The 16,977-nt window shown below is 38.2% G+C and overlaps 1 protein-coding gene across 4 annotated transcripts in view; it reads left to right on the top strand.

Annotated features, from left to right (window-relative positions):
• Positions 1-16,977, top strand: part of ARHGEF7 (Rho guanine nucleotide exchange factor 7) — an 83,606-nt gene that overhangs the window by 22,473 nt on the left and 44,156 nt on the right. For all 4 annotated transcript variants that reach the window (XM_035901152.1, XM_035901149.1, XM_035901150.1 and 1 more), the window contains exons 6-8: positions 6,020-6,114; positions 6,383-6,478; positions 14,113-14,235. In XM_035901152.1, the coding sequence (XP_035757045.1) occupies positions 6,020-6,114; positions 6,383-6,478; positions 14,113-14,235 (314 nt within the window). The remainder of the gene's footprint in view (positions 1-6,019; positions 6,115-6,382; positions 6,479-14,112; positions 14,236-16,977) is intronic.

Genomic DNA, 16,977 nt, shown 5'->3' with positions numbered 1-16,977 from the left:
CCCCCGGAATTCTTAACCTACTACTTAGCCCTCTTTAGTAGATGCATGTAAGAAACATACCAAATTCTGTCTTTAAATGTGTTGATGTAACCATTTTGAGAATCCTTTATTTACTAATAGTAGATACATTGGGAATCAAAAAGCATCTTACTGTTTTTGTTAACCACTGCTCCCTGCTGGTGTAAAACCAAAACACAAGGTTTCTTTCCCTTTTTGAAGCAGCTGTCACTGTTTTTCATTTTATTTGTCAGTTTTTAGCAGGGATCATAAAGCATCATTTTATGCTTTAGTCTTTTGCGGTTGATGGCATGAATGACACCAGCCACCTGGAAGAACAGAGCACTTTTGCTTATAGTCCCCTAACTGAAAACAATGAAGCAAACTCCTGCTCCTCCCCCTGGCTTGCCTGGTGGCTCTCTTGGTAGCTGTAATTCCATGGTAAAGGGAGGCCTGCAATTCCTTGGCTATTGTATCCCTCACCTGCTAGTGGAAGGTACCTGTGCAGGCACCACCTTCCTTTAAACTGCAGGAAGTAGTGATCTTACTGTGGTATGTCCAGCAAAATATCAGATAGTTTTCCTTTTAATTTTTGTTTTTCACTATATCTCTTTATAGTATTTTTTTTCAAAGCTGCTGTAGTGTGTAATAGCAAATATGTCTCTCTTTATTGTTGTTTTGATGTTAAAACCTATGGTTTTCAATGCAAGTAAATGGAAGCAAATGCAGCAAAGAGAGGATTTAGTTCCTTCACTAGGCAGGAGACTTCTCTTAAGTTTAATCCATATCTGTTGATTTTTTAATCAAAATAAATTGGCAGCTTTCTTGAACACCAGTCCTTTAGGGTTTTTTGGTTGTTTTTTTTTTTTCTTAAAGTCAGTGGTAAATACATGCCTTTATATGTAATATCTTAAATTATTATTTCCCTGATAGATCTTAATATGATGAAAAGTAAGAGTTGCAGCTGTCTAATTTGGGCTTAACTAAAATGCCAGTTTTACTGTGTCCAAAATGAATTGAATCTTCTGGCTGTATGTTTTACTTTGTAAGAGTAATACAGGCCATTTTGGGGGACGATAGTGTGCTTCAGTGAAGATGTTTGAATTTGTGTAAAACCATAGTTAAGGTGACTGAATTACAAAAGGCCGTACAATTTTGAAATAATCACCTTTGGCTTGTGTGCTTTTTATAAATGTTCCCTGGATAACCTGTTACCATAATCACGGACACTAAAGCTACTATATACTTTGGGAAACAGATTGCCGTAGCTGGCTTTTAAAATAGTTCAATTAAAAAAAAAAAAGTGAAACTGGTGACCATCATACCTACTCTTGGAATTAGGTTATTTTTCATCTTGCTTGGATGCAACTTCTTGGAACACTAAACTGATGTATTAAGATTCCCACTGTTTTGGCTGCTAGCTGTTTATTAAGTGTTGATGATATATCGTGGGGGGCGGGAGGGGTGGAAAAGACCAGTTCGTAATAATATACAGAGTAAATTAGAGCACTGGCCCTAGAGTGCTGTTCTTAAATCTGTCTGCAGTGAATTGGAAAATTGTCGTGTTTTAAAATTTTTCCACAGTATGGCAAATACCCACACTTTTTTTTTTTAAGCTCACCATTTCATTATTTTTGTCTAAAGAATGAGAGGCTGTGCTGTAGTGTGTGCTTTGTTTCAGAGAAGTAAGACTTTACTGTCGTGCTTCAAACCTAAATTCATCTAGCCAGCATCTAGGTTTTCCTGAAAAATAGTAAGTGCTTCCAATGGCAATATAACTATAAAATAATTCTTTTAAATAATTATTAAATATGAATGATATTTATGTGTAGATAAGACAAACGGCTAAGCCATTCACTGAAGTGAAAGCCGCTTAACCTGTGAGTTGAGGTTTTGTTCTGTCTTAATATGTAAGCTGTGGACATGGGACTTCCCTGTGCTAGAAGTCTTATCATCAGTCTGCACTGATAACAAAACTGAGCCCATACTAAGGTAAAAACAGAACAGCTCCAAATAAACCTTTGGCAACTGGTAGCTAAAAGGACGTGCCCAAGTTAAAGAGTAAGCATTAAAATCCTGTGTTAAAGGCTCTCTTGACAACCAAGTGTGATTTGAGGCTGGTACTCTGGGACTGCTTGCTATTTTTTAAGTTCTGGCTATCTTCCACCATACCGGTATGTGCTGAGACCCTGTAAACCTCATGAGTATTTATTGCTGTTTTTCCTAGGAAAGGATTTGTGCAGGTGCAGGCACCACCTGTGGTAACATTCATCGGACTGAGGACAAAATCAAAGGGCAGTTCAGAGGAAGTTCAGAAAGTGGTAGGAGAGGCTCTTCTAATCTCCCTTTCTGGGAGAAGGGCTGGGATAGGCTGAGGGAAAGGTGCTTAATGTAAAGAGGAGACTGATTTCACTGCTTTCCTCTGTCCTTCTGCCCCTTGTAAACGTGTTCTTTATTTTGATGGATTCACAGAGCTCCATCTGAAGTTCATAACACAAATCACGTACCTTCTAGTCCTTGTGCTTTATTAGCTGCACCTTGTACTAGGTGTTGCTGAGAAGATAGCACGTTTCATTTATGCTTGTATCTTGCCTGGCTTGGGAGTGCAGGTCAGTAGAGAATGACTAGTGCTACAAGGTCTTGTCCTCCATAAAATGGTACAAGTCTACAGCAGTGTGTAATATGAACTAGACTTGTGATCAAGCATGAAGCATTTTTCATGTAGAAGTAATTTGGTAACCTGTTACTGAAGAAGTGGGCATATTATTGCAGATTGTTCCCTGAAGACAGAGCAGGCATTACTGTGAGTTTTACTTGTTAATCCGTTGGTAATTTAAGACTTCCCATCCAAAATAAAATTAGGTTATCTCTGCTTACAGGACAGTTGTCTTGAGATTAAGTAGTTATTCTAAAAGCAGGTAATGAAATGGGCAACTCTCTCCACAGTATGAGTATTTAGATGACCTCATTTTTCATATAAGTGTTTGAGAAGTGACGGAAAATAAGCAGTCCTTTTGAGGCCACGCTTCTGAAGTTGAGTCAAGAGTTTGTGTTTTCTGAGGTTCGTAGCAGTTTTTGAGGACCCTTGAGATATGGTATATTTGTGTGGTGCTTTACATTGCCCCTGTCAAGGGCCTGTTTGAAGGGGTTAATATTTCAGATTCTCATGATTCAGGAAAATAAGACATTGATCACCATTTTGCTGAAGTACGTGATATTTCAGTTGAGTGCCGTACTACTCCCATAAAACGGGAATGTGCTGTGGGATCATGCCCAAGCACAGCTGTGAAATCTGCCTTTTCTTCCTCTGATTTGGAAAGCAATCAGCTTCATGTAGGTCATTTAAAATCCATTTTTGGGTGGTGGTTTTTGCCTTAGGGAGATAGCTGGGGTTTTGTGTGACAGAATTGTTAACCATGCTTGAATTTTCCATGCCGTGTGATTGAGAGAGCCTGTGCTGTATGAGCTCAGTTGTCTGTGCCTGCCATTCATCAGTGTTACGGACTGCAAAAGCTGCCACTTCAATGCTGCTCTTTTGGTACCCGGGCTTATCTGTGCAAATGTTGTGGTGGAGTTGTGGAAACAAGGTCTTCGAGGTCTCATGGGGTCTTGCAGCAGCCAGAACGCGCAGAAAGCAGGAAAGGGAAGAAAGGTGATTATTAGAGCATGCGGGCGAGATGTGGGTATGAGGAATGTAAGGGTGCTCTGGTGCCAAAATACTCCTTGCAATACTGACTACTTAACGCTTCAAAGCACAGTCCAGGCATTTAATCCTCATAGCTTCTCCGTGAGGTAGGTGAGTCAGGCTGGAAGGATGCGAGATTTCACAGAACTGATGTTTTAGAGCTATGTAAGCAAGATTATTCTTTTTAAAAGAATGTTGTAGGCAGTGGAAACTGTACTTGTAAAAAAAAAAAACATTAATGTGTTTTGGGAAGGGCTTAAAACTGTGTCTAAAGTATTGTGTACAACTGTGAGCTACTAGAGTAACAAAAAGCAGTATGACTGTATCTGGTACTCTGCATAGGTTTTGTAGCATAGTTTTATTTGCAGTTGCATTTATATTCCTTTTTCCAGTAATTTATCAAGTTGCTAATTCTAGTTTTCAAGCTTTCCCCTCCTTTTTCCTCCAATCCCGTATTCTCTGTATTGCAAAGAAAATCCTCAAAAATCCAATGGAGTTGGATCCAACATGAAACTTACTTTTACCTCAAGCTTTTCAAACAGTAAAGAATGGACATACTCTTTGAGAAAGTGGAGCAGTGGTGCAGTCTTTCAAGATCTCTAGCAAATTTGTTGATTTTTATTTTTGAATGTCTTAATGCTGTTCAGTGCTTCATCAGAACACTGTGTTTTTGTCCTTGGTTTTCAGTCTCCTTTTCCTTACTAATGGCTGTGTAATGACTTTGGGCTGGGAGTTTTTTGTAGGAAAAGTCATATTGGAAAAGATTAGTTTTGCATTTAGTTTTGAACCTCTTGAACACTAAGTACTTTTACATTTCCATTTAAACAGTTGACTATTTTTTATATACATATAATGTAGAGTTTAATTAGTGCTATGATCAATTGAAATTTTATTTACTTTTTTCCTGGCCTGAGTGGTCAAAAAAAAATTAGCTTTTTAAAATTGTGTGCCCATGTTGTACTTTATGCTGTAGTTTCCTAGTTAGTAGCCATAACTTTGCCTGTGACATTCTTCTGTCATAGTGTTTAGCAGAGAATGGAGACATTTTAATCTTCAGTTCAGGATTCAGATTTCCAACAAAAGAATGAACTCAAAAGTGGTTGCTCTCTCTCTCTCTAAATGAATAGAAGCATTCAAGGAATAAGCAGAATCAATGACACCAATGAAAGGAGCATTGAATTCTTCATGGACATACTGAACTATTTAAAGTTATTTCATCAGGTTTGCATTTAGAAATGAATGACTTTTTTTTATTTCCTAAGAAAGAGTATTGACTACAACAGTGAATAATGCACTCAATTAAAGTTGTTACTATAAATGCTGAAATGAGATATTACTGTAGGCTTGACAAATATGGCATGTCGCAAAATGAGAAGGTTTGTGGTGTGGTTCATGACCAGTGAATAGCAAAAAGTTTTCAAAGCTCAGTTGTGTTCATTGAACCTACATTTAATTCTGATGATTCTCTTGCTAAATCATTAACTTTTTGGAGGCAAAAAATAATTCGCCTGCTAGAAGCACAGTACAACTTGATGTGAATGTATTGGAGGATATCCTAAAGCAGACTCCTGGGAGATGGCCCAGTAAAATACTTTCTGGTACATATTTGGGAGTATTCCAGTTGTTTGACTTGTATTCAGCCAAAAAACAAGTGTGTGCGGTATTTTATAAATTCTTGGCTTTGCATCAGAATATGTTGTAATATTCTCATGGCAACGTATATTATTGCACTCCCAGTGGAAGGTTAGGCAGCCCCATTTAAAAAAAAGGCAGTAATACTAATCATAGTGCTAAATAAAGTTGATATTTATAAATCTGTTAATATTCAGACCTTCTAGATAGAACAGCGCATCTGAATAAGTACTTTGCTAGCAGGATTAGTTATAATGTGTTGTAATTGAGACTGCGAAAATTACACTAATTGTTCATTTCTCTTACAATTTCTATTATGCTTTACCGACCTCTGATGGTCTTTACTGTTCTGAAGTACATAGGAGGAGTAATTACCCTCAGCTTTGGAAGAACACTCTGTGTAGCCCTCAAATTTTACAGTAAAAGTTTTAAGTGTAGTGAAATTCCTGGTAACGTACCACTTTTTTGTATATGGCTAAAGGATGGTTCACTGTGTGTATGTGTGGTGTTTTTTTCCTGTGAGTTTCATAGATGTATAGTATTCAATGCTTTCTTGCTGACACTTAAATTTTTAATGTAGGAACACTCATTTAAATTTTCCTAGTGCAAAGTAAATTCTAGTATGCTTTAAAACTGGTATTGATTTGAACATTTTGAAGTATCTCTTAAAATAAAATACCAATTAGCAACTGTCATTTATTGTAGGTGCTACAAAATATATTAGAAACAGAAAATGAATATGCTAAGGAGCTACAAACAATGCTTTCAAACTACCTGCGACCATTACAAGCCAGTGAAAAGTATGTGAGTTTTTTTTGTTTTTAAATTAAGCTTGAGATCTCTCGTGTATTGGGGAGGGTTTACCTGGTCAAAACTTCAATTTCAGTGTCAATGTGCATTTTCTTGTGTGGACAGTGGAATTCTTGAGGCAGGGCTTGCTTTTATTCCGTTTGCTTGCTGACTGAAACAGTCTGGTCCTTGATCTTTATTTTAAGGCTGTAGGTTTAATTAAAGCATAGTTAGTCAATAACTGCAAACCTAAACACCTTTCATTTACTTTGGCTCCAGGTTAAACTCAGCAAATACTTCATACTTAATGGGAAACCTGGAAGAAATAAGTTCTTTCCAGCAAATGCTTGTACAGTCTTTAGAAGAATGCACCAAGTAAGTACTAAGTGTACCAGGTACTGTAACATTCTAACAAGGAAACTCTTTTTTTAGTATTTTACTTTTGTATGTTGTTTGTGATAATTTTTGTTCCTCCCTAAGGATGGTTGCTACAGCAGTACAGCAATAGATGTTTGCATATTGCATTGATTGCTTGCACAGATAGATACTGGCCCTAGGATGCATTTGCAGAGGTAGGAATTTTTACGTAGTTTGGAAACAAGTTATGAATTTCCGTGATGCTGTTGCATACCAGTGGGGAAGCGGTAGAGGAAGTGGTGGGGTTTGTTTTGGAGGCATGAATTCTAAGTCTTCTCTTAAAGCAAGAGAAAGAATGAAAGGAGCTTATGCGATGGAACAGTGGAGGAAGGGTAAGTGACTTGGATGAAGGACGCTGTATGAGAACGCTCGTGCGTAGTATTCTGTCCTAAACAATGGTGGTCATCAAAATGTGCTGGAGAGGCATGCAGCGTAGGCAGAAGGAGCAATCTGAATTAAAAAAGCAGAATAGCCTCAATGCCTGTACTGTGCCATATAGGAAGAGGGGGATGAATACACCTGTTGTCCTTCCATAGTTAGGCTTTAGTGGTAGTTGGGTATTTTTCAGCTTGTACCTTAGTACTTGGGGTTTAAGAAAGAAGGTGACCATATCACGTTTGAATTGTCCTAACAATTTTCTAGTGTTGAAACTCCACTGAAAGTGGAATTCTTGTTCCTAATCTCAGTTGTGTCCTTTTCCTTGCCTGCGTATTGGTTTTGTCTGACCACATGGTGAGCTAAGGCAATTTGCTTATCCAACTTTGCATGTTTTCTGCCAAGTTAGTAATTTGAATTGCTACTGAGGGCTTAGGGAAGTTTCAGTCTGCTGGGAGACTTGGCTGTGAGAAGGAGTGAATGTCTTGGATGGAGGAGAAAATGCCTCTTTTGGCAGCAGTGATCTTTAGATCAGCTTAGTGTGTCTTGTTTTGACCTCTTCCTCCTCTTTTCCTCTGAGCTGCTCTGTGTGAAGAGGAGGCTTTGTCATGACAAAGTGTAAGCTGCACCTCCGCTAGGCAGTAATGTGTGTCTGGGTCTGTTCCTGAATTTGGATCCCATGTCCTCCTACCACCTGGCATCTCTCCCTCTCTTCTGCCTCTAGATGACTTAGACTGGAGAGAACGGGAAGGAGGATGGTGTCGTTTAGATGACTGTTCAGCAGTGGAATGGAAACTATCTTGAAACTGTGTTTCTTTCACCCTGTCTTTCAGAAAGACAAGTTAAACTTGATCAGTTAGGTGTCTAAATAAATCCCTGGGAATGACTGTCTGTCCACATACTTAAATGTTTCCTTTCTTGTCACTGTGCTTTGTTGTCTCATTCTTTTGTTACCATGATTTTGTTTCTGCGAATCAAGTTAGGGAAGTGAAGTACCTTGCATGAACATACTGTCATCTTTTAAAACTTTTTATTACAGTGGTCTTAAGAATAAGAGTGGAAGAGCATATGCCTTTAAACAAATACTAATGCAAGCTGTGTTTTAACTTGGTATGTAGATTAATCTGATATCATAGCATAGCTTCAAGCTCAGAAAGCTTATTTGGAATTCCTTCTTTGATTTAAACTTTATTAGAGCACCTTCTCATAATGTCCTTTATTTCTTTTTCCTGGTAAGTGAAACATTGCTGTGTAATAAATTAGGAACATAATGGATGTTAGTAGGTGGGCAGAGGAAGTGATGCCCTAGGGTTACTGAGGGGTTACTGCAAACATTTTTGTGTTATTTTCTTTTCATAAATATGCCAGTCATGCCAAGTTATATTTTCAGTTTAATTTTCATGATAGCATATTGGCTTGAGCATCCAGCTTCCTCCTGTATTGAATCTAATCCATCATTAATTCCCATCGTGTAGAAGAATGCTTGCCCTGCTGCCTTGGTTTTTTGTCATTTTGCCACGTTTTTTGGCTGGTGAACCTGTTCTGTAAACTCGGAGTACCTCCCGGGCTGAAAATAGATTTATCATTTTATTTTATTTTTGGCAGAGAGCTTATAGTTCCATCATTCAGGCACTTCATATGGCAGCATTCGGTGTCGTGTTTTTTCTAACTTGACATGTTGGAATGACCAAATGCCAGTTGTAGTGCCGCCAGCCTATGTTGCTTGACAAATTCCTGTTCTTAGGCGTGAGAGTTGAATGTTTTTTAAATTCGCACTGCACTCGAGCCAGTTTGTCATTTGAGTTTTCTCTTAAGAAATCCTGGCATGTACTTCAGTGACAGAAACTTTCTGGTGTTTTCCTTTTTCTTGCCTGGACCACCTTGCCTTGTTTAATTCTCATGTTGTTAAAAGTTTGGGTGGGTTTTTTTTTTTTATTTTTTTATTTTTTTCCAGGACACATAATGCTGTAGTGGGCTTTTTGTGTGTTTCGGGGGAAGGAGTTGTTTGGGGACACGGTTTGGTTTTGATTGTGTGCCATCTTCTCACCCTGCCCCCAGCCTTAAAGCTCTTCTGGTGCATTGCTAAAGGTTTGTCCTCACTGAACCTGTGCAGCTTGGCCTCTGTTGCAGCATCACTGCAGTGCTCCTGTGGGCTGTTCCATCTGTTAGAGGCCTGGGAATGCTTCTTGTCTGCCTGCCTGGATGCTGGGCAGCATTGGAGGGATTTGTTTGGGGTTACTTCTACCTTTGTGACTTGTTTATTTACTAAACAAAAGTGGTGTATGAAAGGAGTCTGTCTAGCATTGAGCAAGAATCTTCCAGCTGATCTGCTTCAGAAGTGTGGTTTTTGACTGGTCAAGCTGAGTTTGTTTTGATGGATGGAAAAGAGCTGTAACTGACAAGGCAGACAGACACTGATGGAGTCTTCAGTTGCAAAAGGGTGGATTTCTGACAGTGAACAGAGCAAGAGTGCTCTGTGCTATGGTCTCTTTGAGACAGAAAGTGGTCCGGTGCTCCAAGTCTCCTTGCCAATCTGTGATCCAGTTCTGCAGTGGTTCACACAGCAGAGTTGTCTCTGAACAAAGTCAGTGTCCATTAGGTGACCTCTGGGCTGATCTAAATGATCTCTATTGGAAGTATTGCTCTTTGGGTATTTTTGTAGCAGGACATTGAACACAGATATCTCCTGCTCAAAAAAAAAATTCTTCCGCTCACCTGGGAACAGAAGCTGTCAGTCTATGGCTGTACTTCTCAGTAAGGGAGGGGACAGGACACACAGGCTGGTGACACCAGCCTGCACGGACTGCTTAGGTACCATCTCCTCTGTAGCAAACTAAAGGCATTGGATGCCTTTTAGGTAGCGTCACAAATTTACCTCCCTGCCCCATAATAGCCGTAGCTGGGTTTTGCCCTCTCTTTCTTTCATGTCCCTGCTCTTGCAGTCACAGTAACTGTCTTATTTATCTTCTTCTGTGTTTGACTGCAAGCAGATACTTCATGTTTTGGGATGATCCTGGAGTGCAATGTGAATTAAAAAAAAGGGGGGAGGGGGGGCAGGGTGTGAGAGGGAGATTGCTTAAATGTAATCCAAAGCTAACCAGTGTTTCAGGTTTGGTCTTGGAGTGCCGATACAAATTAAGTCTGTTAAAGGTTTATCCCAGTATTGTCCCTTGCTCTTGGTTGCTGTGGGTATCACCAGACATAAGGCTATCAACCTTAAGTGAATTTGAACACGGTGTCTCCAGATTGCCCGAAACAAACATGCAGAAAATGCCATCCAGATTACTGAAAGTTTGTGGCAGGTTCTGCAGGGGGCTATATATACTTTTTTATATATATATATATACACACACACATATATAGGTACACAGATTGCTGCCTGACACTCTTAAGGTAACCACACAGTCAAGAGAAATTTCGGGATATCTGATCTTTTCTTTGCAAAAAGAAAACATACAATGCTGATTACACTTGTTATCCACTTTTAAAATTGCTTATGTTCCAATTTGTCTGGATTCACCACAGTTTCCGCCATCTTTCTCAGAATGTTGTAATGTCCACTGACACCAAAACTAAGGCAGATTTCATCAGAACATGCAGGACATAACTAGATACTCTATAATGTCATTTTTTCTCTGTCAGCTGCCAGCCAAGCTTTAGTCCAGTTCTGATCACTGGTTTTGATTGGAATTTTAAAGTAAGTGTGATTGAGCAACAAGGTATTTTCTTTCTTTTCTCAAATTGTCATGCAGTGGGAACCCAGTTTAAGTCTGGAGAAACAGAACTGATAGCTATTGGATGTAACTTGCAACAAGCAGATAATCTGTTAGTTGGCTTAGACATAGTTGTATGATGATGCCTCTAGCATACGTACAACAGCAGAGGCTTCGATATGGTTCTCTAATTCTGTAAATGAAATCAAAACGTGTCTTTGGCCTTTTTATAACTGAAGTTACTATCATTTATGTGTGTATAAATAGAATATTTATATGTGATGCCTTTTTAATTAAAGTATCAAATAGGAGAAGGCTATTGGGATGTCAACTTCAGAATAAATTGTAAAATAACTATGCTCTTTACTGAACACATTAATTACTAAAAGGTTTATATGATGTGATAGGCTTTAAATTGTTTTTTCAGCAGTTAAAGGAGATACAGATAATTTATTAATTGTTCCTCTGAAAATAGTAGAACACTTGCAACTAGTGCATGGATTAGAGTAGTCAAAGGGGACGAGTTGCCACCTCCTCATAAAGTCTGTTAATTATCTTAGTTCAACAAAGAATGTGCAGTATAAAGCTGCAATACATGTGCAACATGCAAAAGAGAATAATGTGTCTTTCATTCCGCTAAAAGAACAGCAGACTGAGAAGACACAGATGTCTGTTTGGTGCAAACAGCCATAATTCGCTCTCCCCCTCCCAGCACTGCAGTATGAAAAGACAATTTAATCATTTTCAGCAACTGTTTACTGGGGCCTCTTACTATTTAATAGTGAGTTATACACCTTGAGTATGTCTTCAGAGTTTGAGACTTTTGCTACATCTGTTACTTGAAGAATGTATTATTAGCTCATGCTTAGATTTATTAAAGGGCAGCAGCTGGTAGGCAGGAAATGCTGCTTGGAAAGCTGCTATGCTGGGGGATACCCCTGGTTTCCCCCTAAATACCTGCAGAAGCAGCCACTCTCCTGGTTTTAGAATTTAAACTTTTCTTGACATAAAGGTGCAGACAATGAAATATGGGCCCTAGCCTTTAGCCTTTAATGTAAGGAGCACTGATAATGTGATCAGAGTGTATCTGGCATGATGTGCTAGCTGGGGACTCAGGTGTCATTTTCTAGGTGTCTGTAATGAATGTTGCTTTCGAATAAGAAAGCGTGTTTCCCTCGCCTCGTTTTGCACATCTGAACAGTCAGTTTTGGCTTGATATTGGGTAGGTCTTCCTACACCATACAGAGGGACTGAATAGCATAGTAGGAGACAGAGTTACTGTTTTGACATTTGGGGGAATATTTCTTGGGATGAACTTTGCATTTTAACTACTATGAGCAAACCTAAGGAGTGGGACAAGTTGCCTGTGTTAGAGCAGGATGGGAACATCCCCTGCCTGAAGGAGCGGCTGTCCTGGAAAGGTGAATGGTTCTTTTCTGCTGATGTTCACTGGATCATCTCTCACTTTTTCCAAGGGAATATGCTAAATATTGATGTTTAGAGACTTTATACACATGTTTGGGACAATTACAGAAAATCTGGACTTCTAAAAAACCCTTTTATTTAAATAAAACCAATATTCTTCCAGAGAGAATTGTTGGAACTAATGTTAGCATGAACACCTTTGACTGTGCTAACAGTATGTCTGTTGAGTACTTGCTGAGGACTCATCTAGCTTTACAGCAGTGTGAAATACTGGTTTTAAGAGTAGTTAAGTGGATGATACCAACAAAAAAAACATCTACTGCATGTCCCAACTTGCAAACAGGCTGAAGCAAAGACTCAGCATATTTATATTAGGAGATGCAATCTTTATACAAGGAAAGGATACGTACTGAGAAATTGAAACATTTCATCTCCTTGCACATGTTGTACAGTGGGTTTAGACAAGGCGTCAGGGCTAAGCTTGTAGTCTAGGACTGGTGAAAACTTAGTGTCCCATCTTCTGGTTAACTTCAGCGTGGGCTATACAGTTGGCTATTGGCCGTACAACCTGCTGCTGAAGAGGTTTAGTCCTTCAAGTGGGAGTTGCCCTGTAGAAAATAACAAGGCTTCATCCCTTCTGACACCCTTACAATATCGCTCACTTTTTTGTCGAATTTATTCTTTTTTACATAGGAAGCAATCTAGTATGGATGTTTTTGAGTGGTTCTGACAATGGTAATATGGTAGCAGTAGGGAAGCATGGCTGGTTAGAGTATATACTTCTTCCCATCTGTTTATGTTTATCTTGAAAATTATTTTAGAAAAGTATGTGACTATGCTTTTATTTCCATCTGAAGTATGCAGCTTAAGGAGGCACTAAGAATAAGACTGGAAGAGTTGCATTTTTCTTTTTCTTTTTTTCCCCTGCTTATGCAGATGCAAAATCAGAAGTCAGACTTGACTTTCTGCTGATTGTACCAGTTCTAAGCTGGTGCCACACAGCCAATTCCAGATATTTATACTCCAGATATTTTCTTAGTGCAATTTGAGATGACAGTTTCTGCTAAAACCTTTTAAAAAATACACGGTGTATATTCTTATTATCTTTCTTCATATCCTGTCCTCCCTTATTTATGTGAATGACTGTGTGTATATTCCTCTGACAAACCTGATCAAAACTAATTAGGTTCAACAAGACTGAATAAAAGTAAGCTTTTCTTCTAAATACTGTTTCTCTTGCTGAGTCATCTTTTTTTTTTGCCAAAGTCACTGAGGCTGCTGTTATTTAAGCACCATTTTATGCTAGAGAAAATAAGCTCTTCTGAAAGGAATTGCAAAATTTTCCTTCACTGCTTAGCAAATGTGGTGCATTCGAATATGAAAGATGAAGAACGTATGAGTTATTCTGTACTGGTGGTGGTAAAGCACCACTCTTGCCCTGGTTACATACCAACATAAAAGTGCTTTATGGTCCTTAAAAAAGCAAGATGAGTGGCAATTGTGTAAAAACAGCCTGTTACTGCACTGTAACTGGCTTCTATTTGTGCTATCAGAACTTAATATGGTACTTAGCTCTCTTAATGAATATTTTAAGCCTATCATCTCTGCTGGTGTAGGGTAGAAGGAGAGAATCCTGTTGCTACTCCATCCAGTTTTTGTCTAAGTGCTGAAATACTGCTTTTAAGATTGGCATGATGTATATAAGTGGACAGTAAACTGTTCTAACAGATAGGTATGTTGACTGAAAATCAAACTCGTAAAGAAGGTGCTAAATACCACTAATTCTTGAAAAAATTTTGCCGAATGACCATTTTACAGCCGTGTACCATATTGTGCCTATATTGTGGTGGCATAATCAAGGCCTGGCAGTTACAGGGTTGAAGCTGTAAAGATGGAAGAGAAAGGGGTTGGTGGCTGGTCAGTGACCATAGAAATCTATCTGTTCATTTTTTTTTTTTTTTTTTTTTTAGAACAAAAAAGAAAAAAAAAAACCTAATATACACTCCTTTTCCAGGCTTTAATTTATTTCTGTGTCTGGTTGGCATTACAGTAATTTCATCTTTATTACTCTGTTTTTAGGTTGCCTGAAGCTCAGCAGAGAGTTGGAGGATGTTTTCTAAATTTGATGCCACAAATGAAAAGCTTATACCTTGCGTACTGTGCCAACCACCCATCAGCGGTAAATGTTCTCACAGAACACAGGTATGTTGACTTTGTGGTCTTAAGTCTGATACAAAAAAAGTATATAAAACACACATGTGTTGTAAAGCTGTGATGCTCTTTTGACGCGCATTTGGTATGGTAGAGCTTGTTGAAGAAAAAAGTAGTAGTAGTGTATTTTTTTTTTTTTTAAATGACAAAAAACTGCACACCACAAAGCTGTTCCATGTGATCAGGACCAGCTTCTTAGTTTTGCCAGTGTGTTATCAGTTATTTGAGAATATTTTCTCAATTAAAGAACGTGTGTTGGACTCTGAGGATGTAAAACTTAAGTGTACTGATTGTCATCTTTCTCTAAAAAATGTCGAGATCAGAACAAGTTTGTGGAATTACAGCATAATTGGCATGACTACTAGTAAACAGTTGGTGAATTGTACCTTAGCCCTGTAAAAAGCCTGTACATTTGTACGTATAATGGTATACCCTTAGCTTTACTTTTGAGTGATATGAAAGGAGTGTGAGCTTTCCAAGTTTACAGAGTGAGTATTTTGTGTGTGTAACAAGTAGGGTGCTGAGTTAACTTGATGGAGGTTGCTTAGCTTTGGGAGTGATCTTGAATTTGCATAGATGATGTCCTGTATCACCTTGAGGGAAGAGAGTTGAGGCTAGAATTTGATTAAAGAAGTCTGCTTTCATAAACTTGTCCTATGTACTCTCCCCATGAGCATGTGCTGCAGCAGCTGTTAGTTTTGGGTCTATTTATGTTTGCTCATGGTGCAGGACAGAACCATGACCTTCTCTTGAAAGTTAGAGATAGAACAAATTTGAGCAGCATGTCTGTTCTTTTTGCTCCCCCCTTATGTCTTGTTCTGATAGACCAAAGCAAATATATTTTGAGTATTATTAACTCTTCCTAAACAAAGAGGAGCATAACTGGCTTGTTTTCTATGTTACCTTCTTCCAAGTACTTGCATCACTTTTTTGTCAGAAGCAATGATGAATTAGAATTAAACAAGACAACACATGCTTAAAACCCCCTGATGAAACCTCTTAGTGTTTGTTTTCTTTCAGATGGCCTACTTCTAGTACCACTTTCTGTAAATGGTAAAATATTTGGGTGATCCATGCCTATGGGGTTTTTAATACTCTTAGGCTTAGGTTTTTTGTTTGTTTGTGCTGTTATGCTATTTCCATACAAAGGTCTAGGATTTAACTTACAGATGGACGATAGCAAGTGATAGCAATGTGATCATCATCTTAACTTTCAGAACTCTTGGAAAACAGGGAGTAGCATCTCCTCTCTTCCTTGTTGCTTTGGGCACAGGTTGTCTTAAGAAAAATTCAGCTTCTGGTCTGTCAAGTCAGTTTGATACCAAGTCCTGGTAGAGTCAATATAAGTATCATAGAGCAGTTAAGTAATTTGGATGTGGAAGTAGGTTCAAAGTAATTGTATTGTTCTCAGAGACAGCTCAAGGGGAGGTAAGTTCTAATAAACAGCTTTCTGTGTAATGCTATTGTAATGCCAGGCATGAGTCAACAGAAGTGAATGCTGTTTTTTTTAATTACCCCTATTTTATTATTTGAAGCCCTTCATTTTTGTTGAACACCACTGCTGTAGGTAGCAAGTGACTTGACTAAAAATTCTGCCTGAGACAGCTGCTGTGAAGAAATCAGGTGACTTTAAGTAGTTCTGAACCTTTTCCTCTCAGAATGCCAGAAAGCTTTTAATTACATTGCTTTAAAGGTAAGGGGAAAAAAGACTTTCTGCTGAGAATAACAAACTGATTGAAGGCATGAAGAAAAGGGAACTAATCAGAACTATCTTCTTGTCTATTTAGTTGAGATGTTTTTTATTGTGTAAAAGCATCCCTAGTAAACCTTAATGTAAAAATTACTGCGAGGTTTGAGGGTAGTCATGATTGTAATAATAATGAAACAACTGCACTGCAGTGAATACTAGATTAATACTGAACTGGATTTTTTCAGAGATACCAAAGACTGAGATTTAAGGCTTTTAAGAAACGGTGATGATCTGTTGGCTGTTTTTGCAGTACAGTTCTAGCAAAGGATCCAAAAGCATTATATGTGTGTTAATACCAGCAATAATATGGCAGAGAAATAGATGTTTGCTGAATTCTTGGATTTGAATACCATGTTTGTAACAGCTGTGCTATTCAGTGGTGGTTTAGAGAGGAAAAAGGAACAGTCTGGAGCGGTTTGATTCAAAACAAATTCTTACTGTCTGCAGCAGATTATTTCTTGCCATGAACTCTGCGCACTTCATAAACTGAACCTATGTGCATTAACTCTGCTTCTGAAAGCCTTTCTACAAAACAACCTAGCAGATAATTTTAAGTCAGATTATTGTATCACAGAATTAATACTTTCTGCAGTTTATTAAGTTCATTTGCTTTTGGTGGGAACCATACCAACAAAAAATAAACAAAAAGGTCTCTTAGATAATTGCTCTAGGTGAAACTTCAGAAACTTTACCTCTATTTTGTTTTTTTATTCTATAAAATATACTAGTTTTATTACTGTGTTTTTAGTGTCACTGGCTAAACCCAAAGGAAATTGGCTATAATTTTTAAGCATTGACTGTATTGTTTCTTTAACCAGTTGGATCACTGTAACATCAAGATTGTAAGCAATCATCTGGTTTGATGAACTATTACACATATGAGGCTTTTATATGTCATTTGCTGAAGTATCAAGCATGCTCTTTGAGCAGTGTTGTAATACCTGGTAAAATGTCATTGACGTGGTAAAGATGCTGTGTGTATG

Source organism: Egretta garzetta, unplaced genomic scaffold (assembly GCF_000687185.1).
Source record: "Egretta garzetta isolate BGI_Z169 unplaced genomic scaffold, ASM68718v1 scaffold168, whole genome shotgun sequence".
Taxonomy (NCBI): Eukaryota; Metazoa; Chordata; class Aves; order Pelecaniformes; family Ardeidae; genus Egretta; species Egretta garzetta.
The sequence above is the reverse complement of the archived record's forward strand: the minus strand, read 5'-3'. Positions and strand labels throughout refer to the sequence as shown.